This window comes from Emiliania huxleyi (genome assembly GCF_000372725.1).
Source record: "Emiliania huxleyi CCMP1516 unplaced genomic scaffold EMIHUscaffold_449, whole genome shotgun sequence".
NCBI classification, from domain to species: Eukaryota; Haptophyta; order Isochrysidales; family Noelaerhabdaceae; genus Emiliania; species Emiliania huxleyi.
In genome coordinates, this window is record NW_005198620.1 from 40,156 (window position 1) to 58,488 (window position 18,333).

At 71.1% G+C, this 18,333-nt stretch overlaps 1 protein-coding gene across 1 annotated transcript; it reads right to left on the bottom strand.

Moving 5' to 3' along the window:
* Positions 1–714: 714 nt before the first annotated feature.
* On the bottom strand, positions 715–18,060 carry EMIHUDRAFT_119062 (hypothetical protein; the record flags this gene model as incomplete). The annotated part of the gene is made up of 3 exons (XM_005768795.1): positions 715–2,982; positions 17,480–17,812; positions 17,890–18,060. 3 exons carry the CDS (start codon positions 18,058–18,060, stop codon positions 715–717), a joined length of 2,772 nt encoding a protein of 923 aa, XP_005768852.1.
* Between the last annotated feature and the right edge of the window lie 273 nt (positions 18,061–18,333).

An 18,333-nucleotide genomic window follows, 5' to 3' on the forward strand; every position in this document is an offset into this window, starting at 1 on the left:
GAAGAGGGAAGTCGTGCGTCCCGCCTCGAGCTGCAGATCCCGGCCGGTCACATTCGTGTACGTGTCCCGCTGATACGCAAGGTACTGTCCAGTTGTGGGCAACCAGTGGCTCTGAATGCGCATGCCGAGGATCGAATCTGACTCAAAGCGCACGGGGTTGGTGCCGCCGACCGTCGGGAGGAAGCCGAGGAGTGCCAGGAGGATCCAGAGGGCGCCGACGGTGCCGATTCCGCCGCAGAGAGTGGCGGTCGAGGCCAGGCCGTGCGCGTGGGCCGGTCGGGCTCGGTCGGTGCTGCGGCGGGCGACCGGGCGCCGCACGGCTGGCCCCGTCGGCCGAACGGCGCCGCCGAGCGGCCGGGCGCTTCGGGTTGGGCCCCCGGGAGGCAGGGGCGGGCGCGGTCAGGAGGGGGCCGCCAAATCGACCAAATCGAAGTGGGTGCCGCGATTTTGGGCTGCTACTTTCAATGATATGGATTCTTTTTTCTACTAAGCAGAATTCGAGCAATTGAGGAAACTCAAGCGGGCACGGGGCAGGCTGGAAGCACTGAGGGACGGCCGATGTTCGCCCAGTGGCAACCCTGATCTTAGAATCGCTCCAATGTACAATGGGAGTGAATCCGAGCGAGTGAAACACTAGTCCAAAAGACTCGCGATTAAAAGAAATCGCACGTGGAAATCCACGCAAAGTGTGCGCTTCGCAAGCAACCCGCAGTTCTACGGCTGCTCTAGTTGCTGCCGCTCGGCGGGGCGCCGCCGCACGAGGCGCGCCACCGCCATGTGGCGGCGGAGGAGCTGCCACTGCCGCCGGAGCGGCCCCGCGTCGCACGGCACCGCTCCCATGCTGCACAGCACGAGGCGCAAGCTCACCGTGCGGTGCTCCGGAGCCGGGTAGAGCGGCACCGCCACCGTGTTGAAGAGCTTGTACGGCTGCTGCAGCAGCACCTGCGGCGTCTGCTGGAAAAAGTTGGCGAAAGGAACGCCGCCGCAGCTTGGCTCCTGCTCGTGGACCATGGTGATGGCGATGCGCCGATCCATCGCCGCTTGCACGAGGCGCGCGACAACGCCGCCGTAGTCCAGAAAGGTCTTATCGTTCAGGTAGAGCAGGAACACTACGTGCCCGGAGAGCGGGGCCGCGTTGGCTCCCTCGAGCGCCTCCTCCGCATCGCGGATCACGACCGCAGTGACCGCCTCGGCGCTGGCGGTAGAGCCGCGCCCCTCCCCCGCCGCCGTCTTGACCAGCTCCGACAAATCGAGGACGCCGACGTTGCCGCGGCACACGAGGATGGTGACGGGGCCGCTGAAGGCAACGGGGCCCGCCTGGCCGGGTACCATCACGCCGTCGGCGAGCTCGGCCGGGCGGCTCGCGTAGAAAGGAGAGTGCAGCAGCATCCGCAGCGCGACAGCCTTGAGCGACTCGAGCTGAAAGGCGTTCACCCGCACCCACACGATCGGCGCCGCCTCCTCAAACACGCGCGCGAGCATCTCGCCTGGCCCGCTGTAGTTAGGGTAGGCAGCAGGGGCGGCCTCGACGCAGTTTTCGCGGCACTCGGCCTTCAGCGCCTCGATCGAGGCGCCGCCCTTTGCCACGTCGGCCTCGAAGATGGGGATGAAGGGCCGATTTGAGGCGAGCGCCGCGTACAGCTCGCGGCGACAGTTGAAGCTCCTGAAATAGCCCGCGCTGAGGAAGACGAGGAAGTTCATTGCGTCGGCTACTGCCTCCTCGAGCCTGCCCACGTCATCGAGATTGTCGACGTCGAGCCAGATCCGGACGCCGGGGAGGAGAAGTTGGAGCTGGCGCACGACGGTGTGCGTCTGGTCTTGGCCGGTCCCCCAGCAGTGCGAGATGAAGCCGTGGAAGTGGCACTCGGGGGACAGCTCGAGGACAGGGGGGCGGCCGGAGGAGGTGAGGCGTACGGTGGGCATGCGGACGGCGCTGACGGTCTTGAAGAGGACGACGAGCAGCGATGCGATGAGCATTGCGACGGTGAGCACGACGACAAACTCGCTCGCGCCGCGCGCGCTCTCGAAGCCGACGAGGGTCTTGCACATGTCCTCGTAGGCAGCGCTCTCGCACAGCTGAATCACCGTGCCGGAGGTGAAGCAGCAGGCGATCAGTAGATTGGCGGTGCACGCGAGGTAGAGGTCGTCGTCACGCTTGAAGGGCCGGGCGAGGGAGAGGGCGGCGAGGTAGAGGGCCGAGACGACAGACGCGACGACGAGGCGGAGGAGCTTGGACGATCCAGTGTCTGTTTGAATGAAGAGCACCAGCGAGGCGAGGAAGAGCTTGCGGCCCAGATCGACGACCTCCCAGAAGAGGAAGGCCGGCTCGTAGTCGCGCCAGAGGAAGCGGCAGGCTCGGGCGAGGGGGCCAATACGCTGCGCTTGCACCGCGGGGCGAATCCAGAGCAGGAGCGCGAGGAAGGCTAGCGGGACGAGCACCGGCCAGAGTGCGAAGAAAGCCCAGAAATACGCGTCGAGGCCGCGAAATTCGTCGTCGTCGGGGCTACACAGCACGTCGAGGTCGGCCACGAGGTAGCTGCGCCTCTCCCCGGTGAAGGCGTTGATGTCAAACGACTCGCACTGCTTCGCCTTGAAGATGGAGCGAGAGACGGAGGGCAACACGAGGTAGGCGACGAGGATGGCCCAGTAGAGCAGGTGGCGCAGCGTCGCGCGGACAAATTCGCGACGGAGGCTGTCGGCGCGACCAGACAGAAGCCACTCCGCGAGTGCGTAGCAGGCGATGGCGGCGCCTCCGAGCATGATAGAAGCGATCGGCCACAGACCGGCAACCAGGAGCCGCTCAGCCATCGAGCCGATGCACGCGTCCGGGTAGGTGAGGCCGAGGAGGTCAAAGCTGATCGCGTCGATGAAGTCGGTCCAGCGCGTAAAGTCCTCGTGCAAGCGGACGCCGTAGACGGGGCCGAGCGTCGCGGCGACCTGGTAGAAGCTGACCAGGATCTTGAACTTGGGCTGGAAGCCAACCTAAGCCAAGACACGGTAGTGTGGTTTGATTGCGGGTGTGTGTGCGTCTGCAAAGGGGCGTGTGAACCTGCGACTCGCCGATGACAAGACGTGCTCTGAGGCGGCCCCACGCCTCGGCGCGGGCAAGGGCGCGGTACAAGAAGAGCCCTGTCCCCGCGACAACGACGACGACCCCCGCCAGGATGCCGAACCGCCCCGTCGTCGGGCAGTCGACGCAGCCTCGCTCCGCGCGGCTGAAGTACTGCTCGTCGCTCACGCACCACTCGCAGAGCGGGCCGGTGTGGCCGACGTCGCAGCCTGGGCCGGCGCCGCCAGACGCCGCGAGACGGCGGCGGGAGGTCTCCGTCGCGCCGCCCGAGCCGCTGCAGTGGTCGGAGGCGTCGCACTTGTGAATCTCGGTGGTGAGGGGCGAGGTGCGCCAGTAGTCGCGCCGGACGCCGAGGGTCTCGAGAGTGGTATTGGTCGCGCAGTTGGCGTCCGGCGGGCACGCTTTACAGTGCTCGGTCGGGAAGCGGAAGACGTCATCCGGAAGGGCGCTCGCGTCCTGCAGGTAGAAGCCCTCCCTGCAGGTAGAGCAGGTGACATCGCCTCTCTTGGAGCTGGTAGGGTAAGGGCAGGGCGTACACTGCGACAGGCCGTCGCTCGCCGCGTAGGTGCCCGCCTCGCACTCCTCGCACTCGGTGGTGGAGGCTGCGAAGCGTCCGATCGGGCACAGCTCGCAAGCAGACATGTTGGCTGAAGGGGCGATGCTGCCTGGAGCGCAAGCGGTTGGCTGCGCGGCGCCGCCGGCGCAGAAGCTGCCAGGCGCGCAACCGACGCAATCGTCGAGGCTCTCCAGCGTGGTGAACGCCTTCCCGTTGTAGAAACCGGCGGGGCAGCTCGCGGGCAGCTGAGCGCTGCTTCCCCTCGGACAGAACGTACCCGGCGCGCACTCGAGGCAGCCCGCGGCTCCGGAGTCCGGCTGGTACGTCCCGAGGCCGCAGACGGTGCACTGGCCCTGAGCGGGCTTGGCTGCGGTTCCTGGAGAGCACTCGGAGGGCGCGGCGCCACCTCCCGCGCACGACGAGCCGGCGGGGCACTCGAGGCACTCAGGGTCGCCGTCGGCGTCCGTCACATTGGCGTACGTGCCCGGCGGGCACTGCGCGTCCAGCTCTCGCGTCGAGCCAGAAGGGCAAAACTTGCCAGCAGCGCAGCGGACGCAGGCGGCCTGGCCGGCCTCGCTCTGGTAGTAGCCCTGGGCACACAGCTCGCAAGCCTCGCTGCGTGCCTCGGCGGCAGCGCTTCCCATGGCACACGGCGTCTGCTGCGTCGAGCCGGTGGTGGCGAAGTGGCCCGGCGAGGCGTCGGTGCACTCGCTCGCGTCGGTGAGGTTGGTGGCGCTCGAGTAGCTGCCAGCCTCGCACGGCAGCGCCGCCGCCGCGCCAACAGCGCAGTAGCTTCCCGCCTCGCACGGCTCGCACGCCGTCTTGCCTTCCTCGTCCTGGTACGTGCCGGCGGCGCAGGGCGTGCACGCGCCCTGCCCGTACGCGTCCGTGTACGACCCCTTGGCGCACGCCGTCTGCTGCGTGGAGCCGGTGGTGGCGAAGTGGCCCGGCGAGGCGTCGGTGCACTCGCTCGCGGCGGTCGCGCCCTGGTAGGATCCCTCGGCGCACAGCTCGCAGGCCTCGTTGCGCGTGCCGCTGGCGAAGCTGCCCTTGTCGCACACCGTCTGCTCCGTGGCGCCCCGGGCGGCGATGTGCCCCGGGTCGGCGGGCGTACACTGCGAGGCGGCCGACAAGTTCGTCTTGTCCGAGTAGGAACCGCCCTCGCACGGCAACGGCCGCAACGCGCCCGGCTCGCAGTAGCTGCCCATGTCGCACGAAAAGCAGCTGGTCGCGTTCGACTCGCCCTGGTACGTCCCGCCCGCACAGCTGGCGCACTTGGAGAGGCCGGCCGTGGCGGCGAAAGAGCCCGGCGAGCACTCGGAGGGCGGCGCCGCCCCGCCGCCGCACGACGAGCCGGCGGGGCAGTCGAGGCACTCGGGGTCGCCGCTCCGGTCGGTCAGCCTCGCGTACGTGCCCGCCTCGCACTGCGCGTCCAGCTCGCGCGACGACCCCACCGGGCAAAACTTGCCAGCAGCGCAGCGGACGCAGGCGGCGGCGGCGGGCTGGTCCTGGTAGTACCCCTTGGTGCACAGCTCGCACGCGTCGTTGCGGGTGCCGTTGGCGAAGCTGCCCTCGCGGCACGCCGTCTGCTGCGTGGAGCCGGTGGTGGCGAAGTGGCCCGGCAAGGCGGCGGTGCACTCGCTCGCGGCGGTGAGGTTGGTGGCGCTCGAGTAGCTGCCCGCAACGCACGGCAGCGGCGCCGACGCGCCCTCGGCGCAGTAGCTGCCCTCCACGCACGGAAGGCAGCTCGTCGCGTTCGACTCGCCCTGGTACGTCCCGCCCGCACAGCTGGCGCACTTGGAGAGGCCGGCCGTGGCGGCGAAAGAGCCCGGCGAGCACTCGGAGGGCGGCGCCGCCCCGCCGCCGCACGACGAGCCGGCGGGGCAGTCGAGGCACTCGGGGTCGCCGCTCCGGTCGGTCAGCCTCGCGTACGTGCCCGCCTCGCACTGCGCGTCCAGCTCGCGCGACGACCCCACCGGGCAAAACTTGCCAGCAGCGCAGCGGACGCAGGCGGCGGCGGCGGGCTGGTCTTGGTAGTACCCCTCGGGGCACAGCTCGCACGCGTCGTTGCGGGTGCCGTTGGCGAAGCTGCCCTCGCGGCACGCCGTCTGCTCGGTGGAGCCGGTGGTGGCGAAGTGGCCCGGCGTGGCGTCGGTGCACTCGCTCGCGTCGGTGAGGTTGGTGGCGCTCGAGTAGCTGCCAGCCTCGCACGGCAGCGCCGCCGCCGCGCCAACAGCGCAGTAGCTTCCCGCCTCGCACGGCTCGCACGCCGTCTTGCCTTCCTCGTCCTGGTACGTGCCGCCGGCGCAGGGCGTGCACGCGCCCTGCCCGTACGCGTCCGTGTACGACCCCTTGGCGCACGACGTCTGCTGCGTGGAGCCGGTGGTGGCGAAGTGGCCCGGCGAGGCGTCGGTGCACTCGCCCGCGGCGGTGAGGTTGGTGGCGGTCGAGTAGCTGCCCGCAACGCACGGCAGCGGCGCCGACGCGCCCTCGGCGCAGTAGCTGCCCTCCACGCACGGAAGGCAGCTCGTCGCGTTCGACTCGCCCTGGTACGTCCCGCCCGCACAGCTGGCGCACTTGGAGAGGCCGGCCGTGGCGGCGAAAGAGCCCGGCGAGCACTCGGAGGGCGGCGCCGCCCCGCCGCCGCACGACGAGCCGGCGGGGCAGTCGAGGCACTCGGGGTCGCCGCTCCGGTCGGTCAGCCTGGCGTACGTGCCCGCCTCGCACTGCGCGTCCAGCTCGCGCGACGACCCCACCGGGCAAAACTTGCCAGCAGCGCAGCGGACGCAGGCGGCGGCGGCGGGCTGGTCCTGGTAGTACCCCTCGGGGCACAGCTCGCACGCGTCGTTGCGGGTGCCGTTGGCGAAGCTGCCCTCGCGGCACGCCGTCTGGTCGGTGGAGCCGGTGGTGGCGAAGTGGCCCGGCGAAGCGTCGGTGCACTCGCTCGCGTCGGTGAGGTTGGTGGCGCTCGAGTAGCTGCCAGCCTCGCACGGCAGCGCCGCCGCCGCGCCAACAGCGCAGTAGCTTCCCGCCTCGCACGGCTCGCACGCCGTCTTGCCTTCCTCGTCCTGGTACGTGCCGCCGGCGCAGGGCGTGCACGCGCCCTGCCCGCACGCGTCCGTGTACGACCCCTTGGCGCACGCCGTCTGCTGCGTGGAGCCGGTGGTGGCGAAGTGGCCCGGCGAGGCGTCGGTGCACTCGCTCGCGGCGGTGAGGTTGGTGGCGGTCGAGTAGCTGCCAGCCTCGCACGGCAGCGCCGCCGCCGCGCCAACAGCGCAGTAGCTTCCCGCCTCGCACGGCTCGCACGCCGTCTTGCCTTCCTCGTCCTGGTACGTGCCGCCGGCGCAGGGCGTGCACGCGCCCTGCCCGTACGCGTCCGTGTACGACCCCTTGGCGCACGCCGTCTGCTGCGTGGAGCCGGTGGTGGCGAAGTGGCCCGGCGAGGCGTCGGTGCACTCGCCCGCGGCGGTGAGGTTGGTGGCGGTCGAGTAGCTGCCCGCAACGCACGGCAGCGGCGCCGACGCGCCCTCGGCGCAGTAGCTGCCCTCCACGCACGGAAGGCAGCTCGTCGCGTTCGACTCGCGCTGGTACGTCCCGCCCGCACAGCTGGCGCACTCGGAGAGGCCGGCCGTGGCGGCGAAAGAGCCCGGCGAGCACTCGGAGGGCGGCGCCGCCCCGCCGCCGCACGACGAGCCGGCGGGGCAGTCGAGGCACTCGGGGTCGCCGCTCCGGTCGGTCAGCCTCGCGTACGTGCCCGCCTCGCACTGCGCGTCCAGCTCGCGCGACGACCCCACCGGGCAAAACTTGCCAGCAGCGCAGCGGACGCAGGCGGCGGCGGCGGGCTGGTCTTGGTAGTACCCCTCGGGGCACAGCTCGCACGCGTCGTTGCGGGTGCCGTTGGCGAAGCTGCCCTCGCGGCACGCCGTCTGCTCGGTAGAGCCGGTGGTGGCGAAGTGGCCCGGCGTGGCGTCGGTGCACTCGCTCGCGTCGGTGAGGTTGGTGGCGCTCGAGTAGCTGCCAGCCTCGCACGGCAGCGCCGCCGCCGCGCCAACAGCGCAGTAGCTTCCCGCCTCGCACGGCTCGCACGCCGTCTTGCCTTCCTCGTCCTGGTACGTGCCGCCGGCGCAGGGCGTGCACGCGCCCTGCCCGTACGCGTCCGTGTACGACCCCTTGGCGCACGCCGTCTGCTGCGTGGAGCCGGTGGTGGCGAAGTGGCCCGGCGAGGCGTCGGTGCACTCGCCCGCGGCGGTGAGGTTGGTGGCGGTCGAGTAGCTGCCCGCAACGCACGGCAGCGGCGCCGACGCGCCCTCGGCGCAGTAGCTGCCCTCCACGCACGGAAGGCAGCTCGTCGCGTTCGACTCGCCCTGGTACGTCCCGCCCGCACAGCTGGCGCACTCGGAGAGGCCGGCCGTGGCGGCGAAAGAGCCCGGCGAGCACTCGGAGGGCGGCGCCGCCCCGCCGCCGCACGACGAGCCGGCGGGGCAGTCGAGGCACTCGGGGTCGCCGCTCCGGTCGGTCAGCCTGGCGTACGTGCCCGCCTCGCACTGCGCGTCCAGCTCGCGCGACGACCCCACCGGGCAAAACTTGCCAGCAGCGCAGCGGACGCAGGCGGCGGCGGCGGGCTGGTCCTGGTAGTACCCCTCGGGGCACAGCTCGCACGCGTCGTTGCGGGTGCCGTTGGCGAAGCTGCCCTCGCGGCACGCCGTCTGCTCGGTGGAGCCGGTGGTGGCGAAGTGGCCCGGCGTGGCGGCGGTGCACTCGCTCGCGGCGGTGAGGTTGGTGGCGCTCGAGTAGCTGCCAGCCTCGCACGGCAGCGCCGCCGCCGCGCCAACAGCGCAGTAGCTTCCCGCCTCGCACGGCTCGCACGCCGTCTTGCCTTCCTCGTCCTGGTACGTGCCGCCGGCGCAGGGCGTGCACGCGCCCTGCCCGTACGCGTCCGTGTACGACCCCTTGGCGCACGCCGTCTGCTGCGTGGAGCCGGTGGTGGCGAAGTGGCCCGGCGAGGCGTCGGTGCACTCGCCCGCGGCGGTGAGGTTGGTGGCGGTCGAGTAGCTGCCCGCAACGCACGGCAGCGGCGCCGACGCGCCCTCGGCGCAGTAGCTGCCCTCCACGCACGGAAGGCAGCTCGTCGCGTTCGACTCGCGCTGGTACGTCCCGCCCGCACAGCTGGCGCACTCGGAGAGGCCGGCCGTGGCGGCGAAAGAGCCCGGCGAGCACTCGGAGGGCGGCGCCGCCCCGCCGCCGCACGACGAGCCGGCGGGGCAGTCGAGGCACTCGGGGTCGCCGCTCCGGTCGGTCAGCCTGGCGTACGTGCCCGCCTCGCACTGCGCGTCCAGCTCGCGCGACGACCCCACCGGGCAAAACTTGCCAGCAGCGCAGCGGACGCAGGCGGCGGCGGCGGGCTGGTCCTGGTAGTACCCCTCGGGGCACAGCTCGCACGCGTCGTTGCGGGTGCCGTTGGCGAAGCTGCCCTCGCGGCACGCCGTCTGCTGCGTGGAGCCGGTGGTGGCGAAGTGGCCCGGCGTGGCGTCGGTGCACTCGCTCGCGTCGGTGAGGTTGGTGGCGCTCGAGTAGCTGCCAGCCTCGCACGGCAGCGCCGCCGCCGCGCCAACAGCGCAGTGGCTTCCCGCCTCGCACGGCTCGCACGCCGTCTTGCCTTCCTCGTCCTGGTACGTGCCGCCGGCGCAGGGCGTGCACGCGCCCTGCCCGTACGCGTCCGTGTACGACCCCTTGGCGCACGCCGTCTGCTGCGTGGAGCCGGTGGTGGCGAAGTGGCCCGGCGAGGCGTCGGTGCACTCGCCCGCGGCGGTGAGGTTGGTGGCGGTCGAGTAGCTGCCCGCAACGCACGGCAGCGGCGCCGACGCGCCCTCGGCGCAGTAGCTGCCCTCCACGCACGGAAGGCAGCTCGTCGCGTTCGACTCGCGCTGGTACGTCCCGCCCGCACAGCTGGCGCACTCGGAGAGGCCGGCCGTGGCGGCGAAAGAGCCCGGCGAGCACTCGGAGGGCGGCGCCGACCCGCCGCCGCACGACGAGCCAGCGGGGCAGTCGAGGCACTCGGGGTCGCCGCTCCGGTCGGTCAGCCTGGCGTACGTGCCCGCCTCGCACTGCGCGTCCAGCTCGCGCGACGACCCCACCGGGCAAAACTTGCCAGCAGCGCAGCGGACGCAGGCGGCGGCGGCGGGCTGGTCCTGGTAGTACCCCTCGGGGCACAGCTCGCACGCGTCGTTGCGGGTGCCGTTGGCGAAACTGCCCTCGCGGCACGCCGTCTGCTCGGTGGAGCCGGTGGTGGCGAAGTGGCCCGGCGTGGCGTCGGTGCACTCGCTCGCGTCGGTGAGGTTGGTGGCGGTCGAGTAGCTGCCAGCCTCGCACGGCAGCGCCGCCGCCGCGCCAACAGCGCAGTGGCTTCCCGCCTCGCACGGCTCGCACGCCGTCTTGCCTTCCTCGTCCTGGTACGTGCCGCCGGCGCAGGGCGTGCACGCGCCCTGCCCGTACGCGTCCGTGTACGACCCCTTGGCGCACGCCGTCTGCTGCGTGGAGCCGGTGGTGGCGAAGTGGCCCGGCGAGGCGTCGGTGCACTCGCCCGCGGCGGTGAGGTTGGTGGCGGTCGAGTAGCTGCCCGCAACGCACGGCAGCGGCGCCGACGCGCCCTCGGCGCAGTAGCTGCCCTCCACGCACGGAAGGCAGCTCGTCGCGTTCGACTCGCGCTGGTACGTCCCGCCCGCACAGCTGGCGCACTCGGAGAGGCCGGCCGTGGCGGCGAAAGAGCCCGGCGAGCACTCGGAGGGCGGCGCCGCCCCGCCGCCGCACGACGAGCCGGCGGGGCAGTCGAGGCACTCGGGGTCGCCGCTCCGGTCGGTCAGCCTGGCGTACGTGCCCGCCTCGCACTGCGCGTCCAGCTCGCGCGACGACCCCACCGGGCAAAACTTGCCAGCAGCGCAGCGGACGCAGGCGGCGGCGGCGGGCTGGTCCTGGTAGTACCCCTCGGGGCACAGCTCGCACGCGTCGTTGCGGGTGCCGTTGGCGAAGCTGCCCTCGCGGCACGCCGTCTGGTCGGTGGAGCCGGTGGTGGCGAAGTGGCCCGGCGAAGCGTCGGTGCACTCGCTCGCGTCGGTGAGGTTGGTGGCGCTCGAGTAGCTGCCAGCCTCGCACGGCAGCGCCGCCGCCGCGCCAACAGCGCAGTGGCTTCCCGCCTCGCACGGCTCGCACGCCGTCTTGCCTTCCTCGTCCTGGTACGTGCCGCCGGCGCAGGGCGTGCACGCGCCCTGCCCGTACGCGTCCGTGTACGACCCCTTGGCGCACGCCGTCTGCTGCGTGGAGCCGGTGGTGGCGAAGTGGCCCGGCGAGGCGTCGGTGCACTCGCCCGCGGCGGTGAGGTTGGTGGCGGTCGAGTAGCTGCCCGCAACGCACGGCAGCGGCGCCGACGCGCCCTCGGCGCAGTAGCTGCCCTCCACGCACGGAAGGCAGCTCGTCGCGTTCGACTCGCCCTGGTACGTCCCGCCCGCACAGCTGGCGCACTCGGAGAGGCCGGCCGTGGCGGCGAAAGAGCCCGGCGAGCACTCGGAGGGCGGCGCCGCCCCGCCGCCGCACGACGAGCCGGCGGGGCAGTCGAGGCACTCGGGGTCGCCGCTCCGGTCGGTCAGCCTCGCGTACGTGCCCGCCTCGCACTGCGCGTCCAGCTCGCGCGACGACCCCACCGGGCAAAACTTGCCAGCAGCGCAGCGGACGCAGGCGGCGGCGGCGGGCTGGTCTTGGTAGTACCCCTCGGGGCACAGCTCGCACGCGTCGTTGCGGGTGCCGTTGGCGAAGCTGCCCTCGCGGCACGCCGTCTGCTCGGTGGAGCCGGTGGTGGCGAAGTGGCCCGGCGTGGCGTCGGTGCACTCGCTCGCGTCGGTGAGGTTGGTGGCGCTCGAGTAGCTGCCAGCCTCGCACGGCAGCGCCGCCGCCGCGCCAACAGCGCAGTAGCTTCCCGCCTCGCACGGCTCGCACGCCGTCTTGCCTTCCTCGTCCTGGTACGTGCCGCCGGCGCAGGGCGTGCACGCGCCCTGCCCGTACGCGTCCGTGTACGACCCCTTGGCGCACGCCGTCTGCTGCGTGGAGCCGGTGGTGGCGAAGTGGCCCGGCGAGGCGTCGGTGCACTCGCCCGCGGCGGTGAGGTTGGTGGCGGTCGAGTAGCTGCCCGCAACGCACGGCAGCGGCGCCGACGCGCCCTCGGCGCAGTAGCTGCCATCCACGCACGGAAGGCAGCTCGTCGCGTTCGACTCGCCCTGGTACGTCCCGCCCGCACAGCTGGCGCACTCGGAGAGGCCGGCCGTGGCGGCGAAAGAGCCCGGCGAGCACTCGGAGGGCGGCGCCGCCCCGCCGCCGCACGACGAGCCGGCGGGGCAGTCGAGGCACTCGGGGTCGCCGCTCCGGTCGGTCAGCCTGGCGTACGTGCCCGCCTCGCACTGCGCGTCCAGCTCGCGCGACGACCCCACCGGGCAAAACTTGCCAGCAGCGCAGCGGACGCAGGCGGCGGCGGCGGGCTGGTCCTGGTAGTACCCCTCGGGGCACAGCTCGCACGCGTCGTTGCGGGTGCCGTTGGCGAAGCTGCCCTCGCGGCACGCCGTCTGCTCGGTGGAGCCGGTGGTGGCGAAGTGGCCCGGCAAGGCGTGGGTGCACTCGCTCGCGTCGGTGAGGTTGGTGGCGCTCGAGTAGCTGCCAGCCTCGCACGGCAGCGCCGCCGCCGCGCCAACAGCGCAGTAGCTTCCCGCCTCGCACGGCTCGCACGCCGTCTTGCCTTCCTCGTCCTGGTACGTGCCGCCGGCGCAGGGCGTGCACGCGCCCTGCCCGTACGCGTCCGTGTACGACCCCTTGGCGCACGCCGTCTGCTGCGTGGAGCCGGTGGTGGCGAAGTGGCCCGGCGAGGCGTCGGTGCACTCGCCCGCGGCGGTGAGGTTGGTGGCGGTCGAGTAGCTGCCCGCAACGCACGGCAGCGGCGCCGACGCGCCCTCGGCGCAGTAGCTGCCCTCCACGCACGGAAGGCAGCTCGTCGCGTTCGACTCGCCCTGGTACGTCCCGCCCGCACAGCTGGCGCACTCGGAGAGGCCGGCCGTGGCGGCGAAAGAGCCCGGCGAGCACTCGGAGGGCGGCGCCGCCCCGCCGCCGCACGACGAGCCGGCGGGGCAGTCGAGGCACTCGGGGTCGCCGCTCCGGTCGGTCAGCCTGGCGTACGTGCCCGCCTCGCACTGCGCGTCCAGCTCGCGCGACGACCCCACCGGGCAAAACTTGCCAGCAGCGCAGCGGACGCAGGCGGCGGCGGCGGGCTGGTCCTGGTAGTACCCCTCGGGGCACAGCTCGCACGCGTCGTTGCGGGTGCCGTTGGCGAAGCTGCCCTCGCGGCACGCCGTCTGCTCGGTGGAGCCGGTGGTGGCGAAGTGGCCCGGCGTGGCGTCGGTGCACTCGCTCGCGTCGGTGAGGTTGGTGGCGCTCGAGTAGCTGCCAGCCTCGCACGGCAGCGCCGCCGCCGCGCCAACAGCGCAGTGGCTTCCCGCCTCGCACGGCTCGCACGCCGTCTTGCCTTCCTCGTCCTGGTACGTGCCGCCGGCGCAGGGCGTGCACGCGCCCTGCCCGTACGCGTCCGTGTACGACCCCTTGGCGCACGCCGTCTGCTGCGTGGAGCCGGTGGTGGCGAAGTGGCCCGGCGAGGCGTCGGTGCACTCGCCCGCGGCGGTGAGGTTGGTGGCGGTCGAGTAGCTGCCCGCAACGCACGGCAGCGGCGCCGACGCGCCCTCGGCGCAGTAGCTGCCCTCCACGCACGGAAGGCAGCTCGTCGCGTTCGACTCGCGCTGGTACGTCCCGCCCGCACAGCTGGCGCACTCGGAGAGGCCGGCCGTGGCGGCGAAAGAGCCCGGCGAGCACTCGGAGGGCGGCGCCGCCCCGCCGCCGCACGACGAGCCGGCGGGGCAGTCGAGGCACTCGGGGTCGCCGCTCCGGTCGGTCAGCCTCGCGTACGTGCCCGCCTCGCACTGCGCGTCCAGCTCGCGCGACGACCCCACCGGGCAAAACTTGCCAGCAGCGCAGCGGACGCAGGCGGCGGCGGCGGGCTGGTCCTGGTAGTACCCCTCGGGGCACAGCTCGCACGCGTCGTTGCGGGTGCCGTTGGCGAAGCTGCCCTCGCGGCACGCCGTCTGCTCGGTGGAGCCGGTGGTGGCGAAGTGGCCCGGCGAGGCGGCGGTGCACTCGCTCGCGTCGGTGAGGTTGGTGGCGCTCGAGTAGCTGCCAGCCTCGCACGGCAGCGCCGCCGCCGCGCCAACGGCGCAGTGGCTTCCCGCCTCGCACGGCTCGCACGCCGTCTTGCCTTCCTCGTCCTGGTACGTGCCGCCGGCGCAGGGCGTGCACGCGCCCTGCCCGTACGCGTCCGTGTACGACCCCTTGGCGCACGCCGTCTGCTGCGTGGAGCCGGTGGTGGCGAAGTGGCCCGGCGAGGCGTCGGTGCACTCGCCCGCGGCGGTGAGGTTGGTGGCGGTCGAGTAGCTGCCCGCAACGCACGGCAGCGGCGCCGACGCGCCCTCGGCGCAGTAGCTGCCCTCCACGCACGGAAGGCAGCTCGTCGCGTTCGACTCGCCCTGGTACGTCCCGCCCGCACAGCTGGCGCACTCGGAGAGGCCGGCCGTGGCGGCGACTGAGCCCGGCGAGCACTCGGAGGGCGGCGCCGCCCCGCCGCCGCACGACGAGCCGGCGGGGCAGTCGAGGCACTCGGGGTCGCCGCTCCGGTCGGTCAGCCTCGCGTACGTGCCCGCCTCGCACTGCGCGTCCAGCTCGCGCGACGACCCCACCGGGCAAAACTTGCCAGCAGCGCAGCGGACGCAAGCGGCCTTGCCGGTCTCGTTCTGGAAGTACCCCTCGGGGCACAGCTCGCACGCGTCGTTGCGAATGCCGTTGGCGAAGCTGCCCTCGCGGCACGCCGTCTGCTCGGTGGAGCCGGTGGTGGCGAAGTGGCCCGGCGAGGCGTCGGTGCACTCGCTCGCGTCGGTGAGGTTGGTGGCGCTCGAGTAGCTGCCAGCCTCGCACGGCAGCGCCGCCGCCGCGCCAACAGCGCAGTAGCTTCCCGCCTCGCACGGCTCGCACGCCGTCTTGCCTTCCTCGTCCTGGTACGTGCCGCCGGCGCAGGGCGTGCACGCGCCCTGCCCGTACGCGTCCGTGTACGACCCCTTGGCGCACGCCGTCTGCTGCGTGGAGCCGGTGGTGGCGAAGTGGCCCGGCGAGGCGTCGGTGCACTCGCCCGCGGCGGTGAGGTTGGTGGCGGTGGAGAACGTGCCCTCTTCGCACGGCAGCGGCGCCGACGCGCCCTTGGCGCAGTAGCTTCCCGCCTCGCAGTCTCGGCAGGAGGTCGCGCCCGTGTCGTTCTGGTAACGGCCCGCAGGACAGTCCTTGCACTCACTCAGCCCGGAGGCGTCGCCGTATGTTCCAGCCCGGCAGCTCGCGCACGTCTCGCTTTTTTTCTCGCCGGTGGTCGGGCTAGAGGTGCCGGGGGGGCATTGCTGACAGTCATCGGATGAGCTGCTGCCCTGCCCCTCGTTGTAGGTACCTGCTGGACACGGCGTGAAGCCGCCGCCGCACGTCGCAGCGGCGTCGCAGTATCCGCCCGTGGCACACGTGTCGCATGACGTCTGGCCGCGCTCAGCCTGGAACTGGCCAGCAGGGCAACGCGTGCACGCGGCCTGGCCGGTGAGGTCCTGGTACTCGCCCGCAGGGCAAGCAAAGCACTCGTCGACGGCGACGGCGTCCGCAAAGCTGCCTGTGGGGCACTCGACGCAGCTGGGCTGATTCCAGGTGGTTGGGTCGCTCTCTGTGCGGGTCGCCGCAACGCTGGTGTTGTAGAAGACGCCCCGCTTGTCTTTGCAAGCAGTGCACGCGTCGCTGCCGAGCGGGCGCTCGCCGAGTGGACAGGGGTCTGTCGCGCAGAGCTCTCCGACACCGGGCTGCTGCACAAAGTCGGGGAGGCACTCGACGCAGGAGGTGCCCGCGAGTCCCATGAAGGAAGGGCACTTGAAGCACCAGCTCTTGCCGTGGAGCTGTGCACCTCCGCGTGAGCAGACGCTCCCAAAGAGGATCTGGTTCTCTTGGTTCTCGTTGCCGATTACGATGTCCACGAACCCGTCCCCATCGACGTCCGCCACCGAGGTGGAGATAGTGGACTTGCTCCCTCCAGGAAGGGCGAACCGGTTCGCGGCCTCTCCAGGAAGGGCGAACTCGGAGAAGGTCCTCCCGTCCGCGCTCCCAAAGAGGATCTGGTTCTCTTGGTCGTAGTTGCCGATTACGATGTCCATGAACCCGTCCCCGTCGACGTCCGCCACCGAGGTGGAGCGAGTGTCCCTGCTCCCTCCAGGAAGGGCGACCTCGGAGAAGGTCCTCCCGTCCGCGCTCCCAAAGAGGATCTGGTTCTCTTGGTCTTTGGTGCCGACCACGATGTCCATGTACCCGTCCCCGTCGACGTCCGCCACCGAGGTGGAGGAAGTGCTTCTGCTCCAGTTCATGCATGTACTATCATCATAGTCATAGTACATGCATCGACCTCCGGGGAGGGCGACCTCGGAGAAGGTCCTCCCGTCCGCGCTCCCAAAGAGGATGTACTCGCCCACCATACTTGCCCACTCGCCGTACTTGCCCACCACGATGTCCATGAACCCGTCCCCGTCGACGTCCGCCACGCCCCCTTCAAGAAACATGCTCCATTCAGGAAGGGCGACCTCGGAGAAGGTCCTCCCGTCCGCGCTCCCAAAGAAGATTTGGTTGCCGACCACGATGTCCATGAACCCGTCCCCGTCGACGTCCGCCACCGAGGTGGACGTGCTCCCGCCAGGAAGGGCGACCTCGGAGAAGGTCCTCCCGTCCGCGCTCCCAAAGAGGACCTGGTTCTCATAGTAGGTGCCGACCACGATTCGACGCACGATGTCCACGAACCCGTCCCCGTCCACGTCCGCCACCGAGGTGATGCGCCCTCCAGGGAGGGCGACCTCGGAAAAGGTCCTCCCGTCCGCGCTCCCAAAGAGGACCTGGTTCTCTTGGTTGGCGTTGCCGTACCAGTATGAGTTGTAGTTGCCGACCACGATGTCCACGAACCCGTCCCCGTCCACGTCCGCCACCGAGGTTATGCGCCCTCCAGTGAGGGCGACCTCGGAGAAGGTCCTCCCGTCCGCGCTCCCAAACAGGACATGGTTCTCTTGGCCGTTGTTGCCGACCACGATGTCCATGTACCCGTCCCCGTCGACGTCCGCCACCGAGGGGGACCAAGTGCCACTGCCTCCTCCAGGGAGGGCGAACTCGGAGAAGGTCCTCCCGTCCGCGCGCCCAAAGAGAATCTGGTTCTCGCCGTACTTGCCCACCACGATGTCCATGAACCCGTCCCCGTTCACGTCCGCCACCGAGGTGGAGGTAGTGTACCCGCTCCCTCCGCTCCCTCCAGGGAGGGCGACCTCGGAGAAGGTCCTATTGCCTGTCCCAAACAGGATCTGGTTCTCTTGGCCTTGGTTGCCGACCACGATGTCCATGAACCCGTCCCCGTCGACGTCCGCCACCGAGGTGGACCAAGTGCTCCCGCTGCCTCCAGGAAGGGCGAACTCAGAGAAGGTCCTCCCGTCCGCGCTCCCAAAGAGGATCTGATTCTCTCCGCACCCGGAGGCGTAGTCCATGCACCCGTAGTTGCCGATTACGATGTCCACGAACCCGTCCCCGTCGACGTCCGCCACCGAGGTGGAGTCAGTCCACCTGTTCCCTCCAGGGAGGGCGAACTCGGAGAAGGTCCTAGGGAGAGTACGCGCAGGCTTTCGGAGACGGGAGAGGGATGATCACAATCCTGGCGTGCGCACGCGCACCTTGGCTCCGAGGAGCGAAGGCGACACCGACTCGGAGATGACGATCGTGATGCGGCCGTCGTCAGCCGGCACGATTCCGACCTTCGCGAAGGACTTCATCGGCGAAGACTCGCCCGCGACGTTGCCGCCGCCCGCGTCAATGCCGTCCTTGAGCGGGCTGGGCTCGCTCTCGGGCGGGATGCCGACGGCCTTGGCCTTGGCCTTGGCCGAGTCGACCGTGCCCGCGGCGGGCGCCTCTGCCGAAGGGTCTTTCTTGATGATGCTCTCGTCGGAGGCCTCCGCGCCAGACTTTGCGGGGACGTCCTTCACGAGGGCGTTCTTGGCGCCGCACGCCTGTGGGCCAGGGACGATACGGCGGCGTTGGGACGGGAGATCGCGCTGATAGGATGAACACGCGCATAGACAGGCACCTCGGCTCCGAGGAGCGAAGGGGATTCCGACGCAAACGAGAGGACGATTGTGACTCGGCCTCCGTCGCCGGCCGGCACGAAGCCAACCTTCGCTTTGTAGTCGATGTTGTCCATGATCGAGTTGTCCTGTGCAAGTCGCATCATCATGAAGGTTGAGACGGGCCCTTGCATTGGATGTGCACAAACAGCTATATTCGCTTTGTGGAGGTGTACGGGGTCTGAAATGAGAGGGACGGGGGACGGGGGACAAAGTCGATCAGCCTGCGGGGCGGGGTGGGGTGCGGGAAGCGGGCTCAAGATGCTTGGACACGCGCGGCAGCTGGCTGGCAGAGGAGGGGCGGCAGACGCTCGGCGACGAAGGGCTGTAACTGACGGCAGAAAAGGCGGTGGGCGGACAGGCGGAGGCGGCGGTCCCTAAAGGGCGGCGGCGGCGGCGGAGAAGGG